At 51.3% G+C, this 15,129-nt stretch overlaps 3 protein-coding genes across 12 annotated transcripts in view; 1 reads left to right on the forward strand and 2 right to left on the reverse strand.

Annotated features, from left to right (window-relative positions):
* The window catches only part of EIF2B3 (eukaryotic translation initiation factor 2B subunit gamma), a 132,857-nt gene extending 132,149 nt beyond the window's left edge, over window positions 1-708 (reverse strand). Inside the window, exon 1 of the mRNA XM_042950875.1 lies at window positions 424-708. Within this exon, the coding sequence (XP_042806809.1) occupies window positions 424-708 (285 nt within the window). The remainder of the gene's footprint in view (window positions 1-423) is intronic.
* Window positions 530-9,175, reverse strand: HECTD3 (HECT domain E3 ubiquitin protein ligase 3). Of its 5 annotated transcripts, none has more exons than XM_042950869.1 (21): window positions 8,739-9,175; window positions 8,397-8,557; window positions 8,055-8,147; window positions 7,840-7,975; window positions 7,448-7,563; window positions 7,248-7,361; window positions 7,018-7,100; window positions 6,417-6,582; window positions 6,109-6,190; window positions 5,252-5,434; window positions 5,048-5,100; window positions 4,820-4,884; window positions 4,561-4,664; window positions 4,181-4,300; window positions 3,976-4,065; window positions 2,791-2,997; window positions 2,378-2,507; window positions 2,217-2,291; window positions 2,012-2,093; window positions 1,799-1,870; window positions 530-897 (listed from the first exon to the last, which is right to left on the reverse strand). In XM_042950869.1, the coding sequence occupies exons 1-21, from the start codon at window positions 9,105-9,107 to the stop codon at window positions 759-761; spliced, it is 2,640 nt and encodes an 879-aa protein (XP_042806803.1). In that variant the 5' UTR covers window positions 9,108-9,175; the 3' UTR covers window positions 530-758. The 5 variants fall into 5 exon arrangements, with proteins under 5 accessions (XP_042806803.1, XP_042806808.1, XP_042806806.1 ...); XM_042950871.1 differs by lacking the exon at window positions 530-897 and adding an exon at window positions 1,116-1,592; XM_042950870.1 differs by lacking the exon at window positions 530-897 and adding an exon at window positions 1,116-1,643.
* Window positions 9,176-10,517: 1,342 nt separating this feature from the next.
* UROD (uroporphyrinogen decarboxylase) lies at window positions 10,518-14,947 on the forward strand. Of its 6 annotated transcripts, none has more exons than XM_042950882.1 (10): window positions 10,518-10,686; window positions 12,312-12,424; window positions 12,543-12,622; window positions 12,699-12,761; window positions 12,970-13,167; window positions 13,291-13,452; window positions 13,817-13,954; window positions 14,117-14,217; window positions 14,299-14,365; window positions 14,709-14,947. In XM_042950882.1, exons 2-10 carry the CDS (start codon window positions 12,397-12,399, stop codon window positions 14,868-14,870), a joined length of 999 nt encoding a protein of 332 aa, XP_042806816.1. In that variant the 5' UTR covers window positions 10,518-10,686; window positions 12,312-12,396; the 3' UTR covers window positions 14,871-14,947. The 6 variants fall into 6 exon arrangements, with proteins under 6 accessions (XP_042806816.1, XP_042806818.1, XP_042806814.1 ...); XM_042950884.1 differs by lacking the exon at window positions 10,518-10,686 and adding an exon at window positions 11,328-11,391; XM_042950880.1 differs by lacking the exon at window positions 10,518-10,686 and adding an exon at window positions 11,500-11,686 and having other exon boundaries at window positions 13,291-13,425.
* Window positions 14,948-15,129: the final 182 nt, after the last annotated feature.

Raw genomic sequence — 15,129 nt, forward strand, 5'->3', positions numbered from 1 at the left:
AGCCAGGGCAGCATGGAGGAGCATTGGGAGAGTGAATGCCACTTCACTTGAGACCATGCTTGAGGTCAACTCCTTCTGCTGGGGGAGGGGGATGGGTCTATAAGCTCAGGAGATCTCTCACCAGGTACTTGTCCTTAAAGACTGCACCCTAGCTGCGTGGCAATTGGAGGCAGTGTGGTGGGTGAATGAGTAGCTGTGCTGCTGTGTCTTTTGTCAAAAGCTTGACCTGGCTGATCAGCCATCTCAAGGCTTTGTCTTTTACGATGTCAAATTCTTCTGCCTACCTGGTTCCTGAAGGTGGATTCCCATCCTCCATCCCAGAAGATGCCAGGCCAGGCTTTGCACACCACTGCCCCCTCTCCCAGTAGCGTCCTTATTTCCCTGCTTATCTCCAAATTTAATGTTTGTCATTGTGAGACTCACCACTCCTACTTGACACATGATCTCCCTGGCTTCCAGCCAAGAGCCCTGAAGTCCTAGAAGAACCTTCTCTGCCATCCCTCTGGAGCCCAATAAACACATTCTGAAGGAATGAATACATCCATTTATTAAACTTTCCCATGTGCAAGATCTTCTTTGATGGGGTGTCATGGAGGCCCTTAAGGGAGGAGCACTGGGGCATAGACCTGCATAAGGCTTAGGAGCAGGTTTAAAGTCTAAGCTTTGAGTTGGGTGAAAGGGAGCTACTGAAGATTTCAGAGAGGACATAACTGGCTTTAACCTTGCACAATCTTGGAGATGACACAGCAGATGGGGAATCAGGCTGGAGGCAATGCAGAAGCATTGAATACAGTATGGTGGTGGTGATTTAACGTTGAGAACATGTAGGTTCTGAGCCAAAGAAGGTGATGGCACTCTGTAGTTTGAGACTGGATTGGAGGGAGGGCAGAGCTCACACTTTGGGTATGGAGGGAGAGGAGGAAAATACAAGTATGTGAGTGAGAAGATGCTTAGCTGCTGCTTCATTCTTGGGGCAGGTGACCAAAGAGGATAGCCATTACTCCAATGCCTTGTTTGGGGAGGAGCCTCCACCACCCTCCAGAGGTTTTAGTTTTGAATCCAGGCTGAAGCCAGAGAAAAACAGCAAAAGGCGGGGGGCGGGGAAGCAAAAAAAAAAAAAAAAAAAAAAAAAAAAAAAAAAAGCAACAACAAAAAACTGAAGTAAAGTCCATGGGGTGGGGAGCTAGAAGGCCCCCTTCAAGTAGCTCAGGCCTGGCAGCTTGTGCTGGGCTTGTGGGATTCCCTCTCACTGAGGATGAACAACTCGGGAAGCAACCCCGAGCACGCACAGGGCTTGTGGGTCTGAGGGGCTGGGCCACCAGGGTCAACCCACCACCCCCACTCCAAGCAGACACAGGGGCGTGCTGTATTTTTCTGAGCATGTCAGCTCAGGTCAGGAGTATGCAGACCCCACTGGTCCAGGGAACATGTCTTCACCCTGGGCGCCGCCTAGTGGGACCTGTGCAGGCAAGGTCCTGCTGGCCCGAGGCTGCCCCCTGGTGCCGCCTCACTCCTCCCAAGGGCTCATGTCAGTGTCAATGGCCACGCAGTTGTACGCCGCATAGCGGAGCTTCTCCTCGCACACCTTGGCACTGAGGGAGACGGAGACTTGGTCAGCACCAGGTGCAGAGGTCCTTCCATCACTACGAGGGTCAGTGCGGTCAGTGCGGTCAGTGCGCGGGGTGATGGGTGATGGGGTTCCAGTTTGTGCACTTCAGTACTGGAAGTCCTCCTCCATCCTAGGATACCACTCCTTCCCCCACTCCCCACTCTCTAGGTTTGAGCCTAAGAAACCCACCTGGCATAATGTGGTAGGAAGAGGGTGCTTGAACAAGTTGAAGACTCAGGCAGCGCATCTGTAGTTTCGTAGCTGGGAGCGTGGAGGGGCCACAGATTAGAAAGAATTGTAGGGGCACAGGGTAGGGGTCTGACATGTGAGTATGTGTGGGGGGAAGAGGGCAAAGGCCAGCCACAGACCCTTTGGACCCCTATCCCTGCCACCTGCACTCACCCCAGTTTGTCTGGGTAGATATAGATCCGTGCTGGCAGACGGCTGCGGCCAGTGACAAAGCGCAGGAAGCGGCTCCGGTCCTCTGGATGGAGAAGGAAATCAGTACCTGCACTAATGGTGGGGGAGGTTCTACAATTTCTACCCTGTTTCTGTATCCTACAAGTGGAGTCTGAACCCAGGCATCACTCTCCCCTCTTCCACTGACCGTTGGTGAAGTTGTTCAGTGCTTCCCAAAAATATTGCACTCGAGTGTCAGATGGCTCGAAGTCCTCAAACCGGGCTGGGGACAAAGTCAGAATTCATTCTTAGGTCCCAACCTACCTAGTCCTAAGCCTCTATCCCTGTGTTGCCCTGCCCCACACTCACTGAGCTTTCGTAGAGCGTCCACAGTGACCTCTGGGTCCCCGCACACTTTCTTCTCCAATTCCTGCCAGGTCAGCAAGTCCAGCACAGCCTGTGGCACCACCTTTAGCAGTCCTGCCTGCATGGCTGCCACCTGGAGAAGGAGGGAGAGGCCTGGCTAGGGAAGAGGGCACAACTCCCAAATCAGTGTGTGGTGGAGTCACTTGGCATCCACTCATAGAGATAATGGGGGACATGACATGATGTTTGTTTAGCACTAGGGGCCACCTCTGAACCCCACCAACAAGCAGGAATGTAGGGCAGAGGAATGGTAAGGGCCAGAGTTCTTGGGATTGGGTACTGGTAGCCTATTAGGCTAGGCTCTGATTATCAGGAGCTGTGCAAAGCTCTCTGTTCTCCTGGCCTCTGGGTGGTACCTGCTCCTTGCTCTCTTCTAGCCGCGTCTTCTGCACCAGTTGGATGAAACGGGAACGGTCTTCATATCCCACTATGATGCCTGCACCCCCGGGGATCAACTCTACTACTTGCTGGTCACTCAGTACAGTGGTGAATGTTAGTTCCTTCCCAAATTTGAACTCAAATGTCTCCTTGTCCATTCCTTCCATCACTTCCAAGAGCTTCACCTGGGGGTTGGAGAGAGGCAAGGAGGTCAGCCTTTCATTGTTGAGACAATGTTGTTTTCTCTCAAGATGCTCACAGGGAAGCAGGAGAGGCAGACAGGCAAGGCAGTCCCATGCAGGTAATGAGGGCAGTGAGGGGGTCAGTACAAGGGCTATGAAAGCATCAAGACAACACTTCCTTGGCTGTCAGGGAAGGTGTCCTGAAGGAAATGGCATCCAAGCTAAAACCTAAATGATGGCTGATTGTTGGCTGGGCCACAGGAAGTCAGGAGAGAGAACATCTTGAAAAAAGGTTGAAAGAGCAAAAGGCCTGTGGAATCTGTTTGGCTAGAGCCTGAATGTGAACTAAGTGGACAGGCATACAGAGGTCATATAAGGTTTGTCAGGTTCTGCATTTTACCCTAAGCCCAGAGCAGAGACACTGAAGGGTTTAAACAAGAGGAGGGAAATGAATTACTCTGGCTGCAGGAGATCAGATGGGTAAGAATGGACATAGGAATACCAACTCTGCAGTCACTGATTGTGTCAGAAAGGAAAGTGGCCTGAACGAGGAGGAGAGCGGTGAAATAGAAGAAGTGGACAGATTCCAGAGGGAGATGTAACAGAATGTGGGAGGTGAGGGAAAAGGAGGAATGAAGGCTGACACTGAGGCCCTTGGTATGGGGAAGGGTGGGTAGTGGTGCTGTTCTGAGACAGGGACCCCTAGAAGGCAGTAGACTGGGAGGTGATGAACTCCCAGTGCTGAGCCTGAGGTTCCATCTGGGGCAGATGTCCTGCAGGCAGATGCATATAAGACTCCAAACTTAGGAAAGAGGCTGGAGATGGAGGTAAGATTTTAGGGGTCACCAGAATAAAGAAAGTAGTTGAAGCCATGGGAACAGAAGGAGTACATGTGAGGTTAGAGAAGGTTCAAGACATCCTTTGGGAGCAGCAATCTTCAGGGGCTGCACAGAGTAAACACCAGGTCCAGGCCTTACTTACCAGCACAGAGTCCACAGCTGGGAAGTCCTTGCTCCAACTCACTTCCTCACCAGAGAGCTGCTTCCATACAAAACCAGGCAGAGCCAGGACCTATGGGACAAATAATCACTATGGTATTCTCACATTGGGCTGCCCAGGTTTGGGTGGTTCTTCTTCTTTCCAGGGGCCAGGCTCATCTGATGTGGGTACAGATTAGGCTACTCACCAAGAATTCCTTACCCCGAAGGGCAGCCCCCATCAGCTGTCCAATCCATTCATATTTGGCAAAGTCTCGGCAGGAGGGGTTAGGCACATACATGTCCCGGGCCTCACCAGTGCCATTGCCCTGCCCCCAAGATAGAGCTGTCAGCATGGCATGCAATGGACCCTACTTTGTTGCCCCAGATTCTCCAAAGACTTGCCTGCACACTTTCCACCAGAGGCCCTGAATGATCCCTGACTGTAGAATGGCCCCTCCTTTCCTGTCTGCCCAGAGGCTGCCCCAGGCAACTCGGTCCCTCCTCTGCTCCCTCTCTAGTTCAGCACCTGGGAGGTTTGCAGAGATGAACAGCAGAAACAACTTGAGAAGTAGAGATAGGAGATTACCTGGTTGGCTGTGCGCACAAAGAAGGGCAGAGGCACAGGGGTGTCTGCTGAGCTAGGGCACAACTCTTCTGACATGTCTGCCAGGCTATCTCGGAAACCACCCCCTGAAATGACACAGATGCTCTCCACTGGGGAATTCAAGAGTCCCAGCCCCCATAAAGGGTTAATAAGCAGGTCTTCTATCTTGGTTAGCTCGTGACCCCAGAAGCCTCTACCACGCTGAAGGCTGGACCCTTATTATCCTTTGTCAGGGCCTCACCTTGGTCAATGATGCCTTCTGCAATGAATTTACACTCCCACCACTGGTCATAGCGCATGGGCCACCTGTAAGAAGGAGTGGATGCTGGGCCAGGGCTCAGGATGGTTCACAGGACACCAGCCAGAAGTAGGGGCTACGGAGGGGTAATGGTGAAGGGTTCCAGAAGCAGTGTGCGGGTATATATAGTTTATGTAACTCCAGCACAAATCCCTCAACCTCATGCCATACCTGTAGTCCAAGGGCTTTTCATACTTGTCAGAGGGCTTGAGGCCTTCATAAACCTGGGGGCAGGGGAAAAGGGAGGGAGTTATAGGAAAGTCTGTTTCAAGATCTGGCCCCACTTTAGACCAAAGACCTTACTCAGGTTCCTCTTGGTCCAGCCCCCAGGCCCTTTACTGACCCTCCCTTGGTCCGACCCCAAGTGGTCCAGACCTGGGTGAAGACTGCGTTCTTGCAGGCAGGGTCCCTTAAGGGGCAGGCACGGTGTTCCATGGCAAGGCGCCGGTTGATGTACAGGCGTGGCATGAAGCTGGGCTTGCTGCTTTCTGAGTCACGCAAGCACTGGGCCACTAGCCCTGGCCTTTGGCGTGATAGCAGCAGGAACTGCTTCACTTGCTGGTGAGGAGAGGTGGCCAGAGCAAGACTGGCAGGCAGTCAGTCTCTGTCCAGGACCCGGAACCTTCCTCTATGCCTGGACCCAATTCCATGGTTCTAGTCCATGCCTAGTTCATCCCCCCCACGACCCTCCCCTTCCTTGTTTCCCATCTCTCCCTTAGTCCAGTCACCGGGGTTGGGGGGGCGAGTGCTTTCTAAAACAAAAAATCAAACTTTGTCATTACCTACTTAAAACCCTTCCAATAGCTTCACTGACCTGGGACATAGTCCTTGCTTCACAGCCTGGCCCATAGTGCCCTCTGCTATCAGGGCCTGCTATTTGCCTCCCCACTCCCAGCCTCATCCCCAGGTCATACTCACATTTACCTGTATACTTCTCTTAAGTTATCTAGCAGCTAACAACTCCCAGTATGCACCTTTCATGCAATCTGCCTTGTGCACACTGTCACTTCTTCACCCCAGCTCTTGTATATTTCATATACTATCTGGGAGAACAGCATGCCTACCACTGAATTTTAACTATCTGTGTCTGGCTTTTTTCCTACATTCCCAGAGCCCAGCAAAGGTCCAGGCCTAGAGTAGGTTTGAAGAACTCTGTGTAAAAGGGTGAATGCTTGCATGAACAGAAAGGAGGAGCCCACTGCTGAGACCAATACTAGGTGGGCCAGGCTCACCTTAATCTCACTGAAGGTGCCAAGCGTGTGATCCCAGGCAGGTACCAGGTGGTGTAGGACACTGTCTAGGATCTTTATGAATCTGGGGTGAGTGGATAAAGATAATGCAACTAAAGAAAGTAGCATGGATTTAAGACCCTCTCACTCCCCAACACATAAAGACAGGAGAAGGCAGGGCCCAGGGGCTGCCCTGACCCTTGAAGTGGAAGAGCTTACAGTACAGGGCCTTGAGAACCTCCTTCATACAGACATGTGAGGTTCAGGATGGGGGGAAAGGACGGGCCGGGCAGGCCCAGGACCACAGCCACCTCTGCAGGAGAACAGCTCTGCGGTATAGTACTTCAGGGTCAGTGCCTTCGAGGCGTGGGTATCGCACCAGACTGGTTGGCTGGAACAGGTCTGCATTTAACCCTAGTTCCCGCTGTCTAGATGACTTGATCTTGATCCCTCGAAGACGCACGTCAATCCCATCATCTGGGGGAAGGAGTCAGAGCAAAGTTACTTAGGGCACTTACTGCCTCTGGTTCTCAGAGCTGAGAATGGCTCTTTGATGCTCAGACTTTTGTCACCCGTAGCCCCTAGAAACTTGGGACCTTTGTGAGCCCCTTCTACTCATCTGACTCTGATTATTATATTCTTTGCCGGTTCCTCCATCCATCACTGTAATATTGGGATGCCTGAGGGTCCCAACTCAGTTCCTCTTCCAGATGAGCCCAAAACCTCTATGGCTTTAAGGAAGGCATATACCTGGCGCCTCCCACCTGGCTCAGGCCCAAAGCTTCAAATCCTGGAGTTAGTTTGATAGCCTTCATCCCAACTCCAACCCCATTTCTTCTCTACACTCACTAACAGCTAGCCACTATCTATACTCTGTCACTCCCTTTCCCTCCTTATAGCCTTAAGCCCCACCTCGGCACTCCACGATGCGGATCTCGATGACTGGGAGATGAACGGTCATGTCCTCCAGGACACAGACATCCCCGATCAGGGTCCTGAGGAGATGGACGTGAGGCACTTTGAATACCCCTTGCCTGTAGGGATTGCTGGGCTCTAACCTAACCTTATGCTTCCAAGTGGGGGCAGGCCCCATTACTACAATCATGCCCCATATCCCCTCCCAGACCAGCTTGCTCACTCACTCATCAATGCTCACGTCACTCAGCTTCTTCAGGTTGTCCCCTTCGCCTCCATAGATCACTACCCGCTTAGGCATAAAGTTGTCATCTGTGGTATCCACTGTGAGCAGCAGCTTCCTAGGTGATCAGAGTATACACATAGGTCTCTGTATACTTATAAGCACTTGGCCTGCCCACCCTGTCCTACCTCAGAGCCCACTCACTTGACAATGGTGCCCTTTTTCATGGTAAGCCGTACCCAGTGCTGGCACTGGGAACCATCACTCTCCCAGTAGGTGTCTGCGTTACTGTCCGTCAGGCAGGACACATTGAACTCCTCCTGGGGTGGGGCAGAGAGGTGGAGTCAGTGTTTACCCCACTCTCTGCACTGGGAGGTGTGCTTTGGGCCAGGGAGCACAAGAAAAAAAATACATGGAGCTGGTCAAAAGCACAGCTGGTATGTGTGCAAGTGGGGATTCCTACAGGACTTCCAAAATACAGTGCTGGACTAAGTCTGGCCTGTGGGGTTCAGGTTTGGCCCTGGCTTAGAGGTGAGGGTTCTGGATCTAGCAAGATGGGACATCTTGCTTGGGGTGGGAGGAGTCCCAGCACCCACCGTGTAGGAGGAAACGTCTATGCTCTCCACATACTGCTTCACGCTACCCAGGTTCTCATCTTCCTTGCCCAGGTGGTCGTACAAGAAGTGGATCAGGTCTTCGTCACACTCGTAGGTCCACGTCGGGGGCACATAGCTAAGCAACCCCAAGTCCCTAATTAGGTCAGGCCCAGACCTGCAGATCCTTCCTCCCTATCCCACCCCAGCGCACTCACAGTAGCCTTTGTACAGCTTCCGTGTATGCCTCGGCTGGCTGGGGCCTTGATCCAAGGCGATGAGAGTATGTCAGGTCCACTACTTGTTCCCATCTGTGGACACAGAGTAGGGGGTGGGATGGGGAGACATCACTGGGCAGAATGACACCCCCAGTGGGCTTTCTCCAGAGCTCAATCTCCACCAATCTAGGCCTCCAGAAGCTTCACCCCAGCTCCATTCAGGTGCCGCCCCTTCCTGCTCTTAACCCCGCCTTCAGTCCACATCCCACCTCCCTCGCTGTGCCACACTTCCTTCCCGGCCAAGGTATCAGGCATCAAGCTCCGCCCTTTCAAGTGCAGCACCTGAGCACAGGTCGGTAGTCCACGCCAAAGAGCTGCTGCTGCCGCTGAAGATGGTCAGGTGTGTCGATGGGTACGAGGCGGGCCCCGCCCTCCGCCGGTCGGCACACCAGCAGCCAGCCTTCGTTCAGTCCGCAGTCGCCCAGGTGTTCTGCCAGCTGCTCCTGCCAAGAAGCGCAAGATGGGAACAGCCGTCAGGGAACTGCCCAGCGGCCCGCCCTGCCCAGCCCAAGGCAAAGAACACGGAACGCAATGCCAGCTAAATGTGGGGGTGGGGAGGAGAACAGCTTGGAGCTTCCCTGGCCCCGGGGTCTTTTGCGGAGCCCAGGGCAGGCCTGGGAGTACCTTGGTCAGCTTCACCCAGAGCCCGTGGCCGTTGCACAGCTCCTCTCCGGTAGTACGCACGCAGGCGCCGCGCCGGAGCTCAATGCTGTCGCGGGCAGCGCGGAGGGGCCCGGAGCCGGTACCAGGGGCGGGGCCCGCGGCTCCCACGCGCAGCCCCAGGCCCTCCGCCTCCCACACCGGTAGCAACACGCGCGAGGGTCCCGCCGGGTCCTTGTAAAGCTTGTAGAGCACCTCGCGCGGAACGAAGGCCAACGCCTTTGGTAGCGGCCGTCCGGCGCGGAGGCTCTGCGCTGCCTCCGCCAGGAAGCGCACGCGGCCCAGCAGCTGCCGAGGGGACTCTAGAGCCGCGCCCGGGCCTGGGCCCGCCATGGCGAAACAGCAAAAAGAAACGCCAGGGGCGGTTGAGCTGCTGAAGCCGCCGCCACGAAGGCTTATCAAGCTTCTCACCACGCTCTGCCCCGCCTTCGGCCAGCCCTTGCCGTAAATTCTGGACTAAGGGCATCCCTCGCGCCCGCCGTATTATCCTATGTACCCGGATACTTAATCTTTTTGCAAACCAACGTGCCTCCCACTCAGCCAACCAGACCCAAGTTCAGTAGTCTCCAACCTGATCAGTCTCCCCTTTTTCATCCTTATTGCTGCTACCATTTTATACCCTCATTGAACCACAATCATATCTAGCCTGAATCATTGTAACAGCCATTTTTCTCGTTCTCTGGCCTCCTGTTTTTGCCTTCCCACACCCAATGAGTCATACTAAAACTAGAAGAATCTTTAAAAATCTTCTAGATATCCTCTCAGGCTCCCCATCCTAGGGGCAGTGTTACTAAAACGTTTGGGAGAATAGTCCCCTGCTCGACCCTACCAGTGACACGAGTCTTGAGTTGTTCAGGCTTGCTCCTGGTAGTTATTCCTAATCCTAGGACACACAGTTTCTCCCAGTAATCCTGAACCAGAAGAGAAGAAAGGTGCAAGGTGGGAAAGGGACTCCAAGGTGGTTAGATAGGATAGAGGCAAAAAAAAAAAAAAAGAAAAAAAAAAAAGAAAAAAAAAGAAAAAAAAAAGAAAAGAAAGAAAGAAAAAGAAAGATGGACAGGTGTTGAAGTACAACCATGGAGGAAAAGGAAACTTTGTCTTGTGCCCTCCCCTGCAACCAGTTTTACTGAGATATAATTCATACTCCATATAATTTACCCATCTAAAGTGTACAATTCAATGGTTTTTGATATATTAATTTTTAAAATTGTGGTAAGTAACAAAATTTTCCATTTTAACCATTTTAAGAGTACCATTATCTATTTTCAAAACTTTTTCATCACTCTAAATAGAAACTCTTTCTCTTTAAGCAATAACTCCTCATGGACTCCTCTTCCCAGCCCCTGGTAAATTCTAATCTACTTTCTGCCTCTATGAATTAACCTATCCTAGATATTCTATAGGTGGAACCATACAATATTTGTCCCTTTATATCTGTCTTATTTCACTTAGCATAATATTACAATAATATTGTAGCATGTATCAAAACTTAATGTATTTTTATGGGCTGAATAATATTCCATTATACATATGTGTGTGTGTATATATATATAGTATATACGTATATATACACATACATATACACACTACATGTAGCTTATCTATTTATCTGTTCATGGACACTTGGATGGAAGCTTTGTTTTAATATAATTTTCAAATAACCAAAGTTATCAAAAAAGAAATAATAAATGACATCATGTAATTTGGTCAGGTTTCCTTTTTTTTTTCCTCCTTAGGAAGTTGGGAATGTAGTGCCCCACTTCCCTTCTCTCCAAGCTATTTGTATGCTACCACACTACTACAGAATAAAGTGAACAAGAAAATCTCACAAGGGCGCCTGCATGATCTGGACTCTGAAGACATCTCCAGCCTCTTTAATTTCACCAGATTAATCTTCTGGTTCCCATAATAGGTATTTGTTCTTTTGCGTCTTCTTTTTTTTCTTTTTTTCTTTTTTTAAACGTTTATTTTTGAGAGAGAGAGAGAGAGAGAGAGAGAGAGACAGAGCACAAGCCAGGGAGGGGTAGGAGAGAGGGGGAAACACAGAACCCCAAGCAGCCTCCAGGCTCTGAGCTGCCAGCACAGAGCCCGAGGTGGGGCTTGAACTCGTGAACCATGAGATCATGACCTGAGCTGAAGTCGGACACCTAACCGACTGAGCCATCCGGGCACCCCTTTTGCGCCTTCTTTTTGCACATGCTGTTCCTTCTGCCTGGAATACCCCCACTGCTTTCCCCAGCTAAGCGAGGAGCTTTTGCTGGCTGCTTCTAGCTTTTTCCTCATAAAACATTTACTATTAGGCTTGCCAATTCTGTTTCCCCACCAGTCTGTAGCTTCCTAAAGGAAGGGGCTGTCTTGGTCACCACTGTAACCTCCGCATCTATCATACAGCCCGCCTCTTAGTAGGTTATATAAATTTTTAATGATTTCATTTCCCCGGATGGCTTGGTTCTGTAACCGACGGTGTGCCTAGTCATTACGCATAAGATTGTTAGAATCATTGAGCGTGGGAGTAAAAGTGAATCTTGGGCTGAACCTTCGGGATTACCAGGGCATCCTGGTAACGCCTCCTCACCATCTCCTCATCAGAGGAGAGGAAACTGCTGATGCCATGATGGTAAGGTGTAGTTGTAGCGAGGTTCTTGGGGGTGGGGTGGACGTGGGGCGGCGTTTGTTGCTGCGTCGCTACAGCGGACTTTACGGTGACGGAGGTAGGGTGGTCCTACAGGCAGCAGCCGGGACAGCCCGGGAGCTGTTGCTGGAGTCTGATCATGTGACTTTCATCATGGCTACGGCCCTGGTTCATTCCAGGAAGGGGTGGAGCCTGATCTCAGAGCAGGTTCCAGTTCAGTTTAAAGTGCGGACTGTGCTTGCAGTCGCTGACAGCTTATCATGGAGGCTAACGGGTTGGGGTGAGTTTCCTGCACCACGAGGTGTGGCCAGTGTGGCTTCTGACCTGAGTCTTCCAACTCAGAAATCTGCCGCTATACCCCTCTTCCTCCGCCCTGGAGAGCTCCCAAACCGAACTCCAGTCGCTGGAATCCCGAATCCTCCACCCATGGATTCCCGAGACTTTCATTTAGGGGATGTCCCCAGGACTTTCTAATCCTCAATTAAGATCCGTATTTCGGCACCGTCTACTCTGTTTTCTCCTTGACTGTCCCTCAGCCTGGGGATCTATAAGCTCCGGAACCAGCCCATAGGTACCCCAGTTCCTGAGATTTTTCTGGTCCAGAGACCCTAATCAATCCTTACTGGGCTTTCCTTCCCCCTCTCCCCAGTCTTTCTAGTGGCTTTGGCTTTGAGCTGGGGCAAGTTGGGACTGTGTAAAATAGAGGCCCCAGCGCGGGCCCTTCTAGTCTTGTGCGCCATCTGATAGGCAAAGAAGAGGCGGAATGGGTGGGGAGCCACAGCTTAGGAACTGGCCTGGAGAAGGCAGATAGTGGTGTTGGAATGAATTCGCCTTAAGAACCCAGGCCTTTCCCAACCTCCAATCTAGTTTACTGACACCTACCCCCACCCCCTCCTGATCTCCAGATCCCAGGGTTTTCCAGAGCTGAAGAATGACACGTTCCTGCGAGCAGCATGGGGAGAAGACACAGATTACACTCCCGTTTGGTGCATGCGGCAGGCAGGCCGCTACTTACCAGGTCAGGGTCAGAGCTTGGGAGTCTAGGTGAAACTCTGGAGGGTGAAGTTTTTTGAGGGGCAGGGGAGGGGTTCAGAGGTTCCTCAAGGTCGAGCCCTGCTTCCCTCTTCTGTTTGCAGAGTTTAGGGAAACTAGGGCTGCCCAGGACTTTTTCAGCACCTGTCGCTCCCCAGAGGCCTGCTGTGAATTGACTTTGCAGGTGAGACCTCCACAAAAAAGGGAGGAATTTATGCCCTCCGCTTGCCTCCTAGTAACCTGTCGTCTATTTCCTACAGCCACTGCGTCGCTTCCCTTTGGATGCTGCCATCATCTTCTCTGACATCCTTGTTGTACCCCAGGTACCTGCTCAAACCTGATGAGTAAGAAAGGGTAAAGATAGGCAAGGCTCAAGATAAGCACTTATCTTCACCTAACGGAAAAACTTGGGCCGAAAGAGATGGAGTGTGGCTGAGTTTCATTCTCCTTTTCCTCCTTCTTGGCATGGGCTAAACAGCCTTTCCTTCTAGAGTTACAGGTTGGGAATCCAGATATTTTCTCCCCCTCCAGGCACTGGGCATGGAGGTGACTATGGTGCCTGGCAAAGGGCCTAGCTTCCCAGAGCCATTAAGAGAAGAGCGGGACTTAGAACGCCTCAGGGATCCAGCAACAGTGGCCTCTGAGCTGGGCTATGTGTTCCAGGCCATCACCCTCACTCGACAACGGCTAGCTGGGCGTGTGCCGCTGATTGGCTTTGCTGGTGCCCCGGTAATGTGGAACATGGCAGGGACTTGGGCATGGGAAAATCACTCTGGAGGGTCTAGTGTACACAAGGGAAGGAAGTATCAGTCTGGCTTTTACACCTGTGACATTCTCTGTATCCTTTTGCAGTGGACTTTGATGACATACATGGTTGAGGGTGGCAGCTCAAGCACCATGGCTCAGGCCAAGCGCTGGCTTTATCAGAGACCACAGGCTAGTCACCAGTTGCTTCGCATCCTCACTGATGCTCTGGTCCCATATCTGGTAGGACAAGTGGCTGCTGGTGCCCAGGTGGGTCCTGAGGGAGAGAAATAGGCTGGGGTCTAGAAGGAAAAGAAGCAGCAGAGTTTCCTACATCTGAGAGGATAAGTGTCTTAATGCCAGGCATGAAAGAAGCTTGGCCTGCAGTGATTTGGCTGGCGCAGCTAAGCCCACCTTGACGTTGATATTGGCAATGCTGTATGTGTTAAAAAACCAAAGTTAGCACTGGGATCTAAAGAAGGCAAAACTTTTTGAATGGAACTGGGTTTATAGGCTTAAGCAGTATGAGAGTCTGAAGTCACTAGGGAAAAATTGAGATACTTTCTGTGTGTGAGGCCTGAGATTCTTCCTCTTTGTGTGTTATATATTTCTCTTTACTACCTCCCAACTGTAGGCATTGCAGCTCTTTGAGTCCCATGCAGGGCATCTTGGCCCACAACTCTTCAATAAATTTGCACTGCCCTATATCCGTGATGTGGCTAAGCGTGTGAAGGCCAGGCTGCAGGAGTCAGGCCTGGCACCAGTGCCCATGGTAAGGATGGGGAAAGAGTAAGTGAAGGTGGGCCCATGGAACTTTCAGGGTATTTCCTGCATGGACTGAAGTGACCACTAGAGGGCAGCAGAGGTGCAGCCAAGATAGGTTAGTGGGCATAGCAAGGTCCTTTTGTAGCCTCAGAGGTCTGCCCTTTTCCAGATCATCTTTGCTAAAGATGGACATTTTGCCCTGGAAGAGCTGGCCCAAGCTGGCTACGAGGTGGTTGGGCTTGACTGGACAGTGGCCCCAGAGAAAGCCCGGTGAGTGATGGTGGGTGAGGTGGAGAGGGTGCAGCTGCCATGTGTGCAATCACCAGAACGTGGCACTGACTCTGCTTTCAGGGAACGTGTGGGGAAGACGGTGACCTTGCAGGGCAACCTGGACCCCTGTGCCCTGTATGCATCTGAGGTATCAATCTGAGTTCCTGTGTATGTCTGTGAGTTTGTGTACTCCCATGGTTGTGGATATGGTTGTGTGTATTACTGTGTGTTTGTGTCTTTATTATATGTTTGTCCCTCTAAGTGAGCTCTAGTAAAGCAGGATTTTTTTTTTTTTTTTTTTTTTTATAATTGTTCATTTGTGTTGTCTTAGGGCCTGGCCCATATTAAGCATCCAGTAAACTTTTTTGAGTGAATGATTGAATGAATAACACTTAGTAGAAGCATGTCTACATGTGTATGTGTCACTATTATGTATAGTGAGTGTAGGGTTTGCTGGCCCCCCTGTAGCCAGTGCCCTGTTGGTCCCCCAGGAGGAGATTGGACGGCTGGTGCAGCAGATGCTGAATGACTTCGGGCCACAGCGCTACATTGCCAACCTGGGCCATGGACTTTACCCTGACATGGACCCAGAACATGTGGGGGCCTTTGTGGATGCCGTGCACAGATACTCACGTCTGCTTCGACAGAACTGAGCATACATGTTTTCCCTCAACTGCCACTAACAAAGATGATTGATTGTTTCCAGGAGAATAAAAGTTCAGAGTTGGGAGTCTAGCGTATACTTTCATTTGTGAAAGATCTTTGCCCATATCCTCAGTTCCTTCTTAGCCTCTGCTCCTTCCTGGATGCCCCTTTCTGCATCCTCTCCACAAGTCATAGGAGCTTAGATGTCAGTGAATATGTACTGTAGGACTTAATGTCAGCGCTCTCACCACCATCATGCTCTCAGCT

Source organism: Panthera leo, chromosome C1 (assembly GCF_018350215.1).
Source record: "Panthera leo isolate Ple1 chromosome C1, P.leo_Ple1_pat1.1, whole genome shotgun sequence".
Lineage (NCBI taxonomy): Eukaryota > Metazoa > Chordata > Mammalia > Carnivora > Felidae > Panthera > Panthera leo.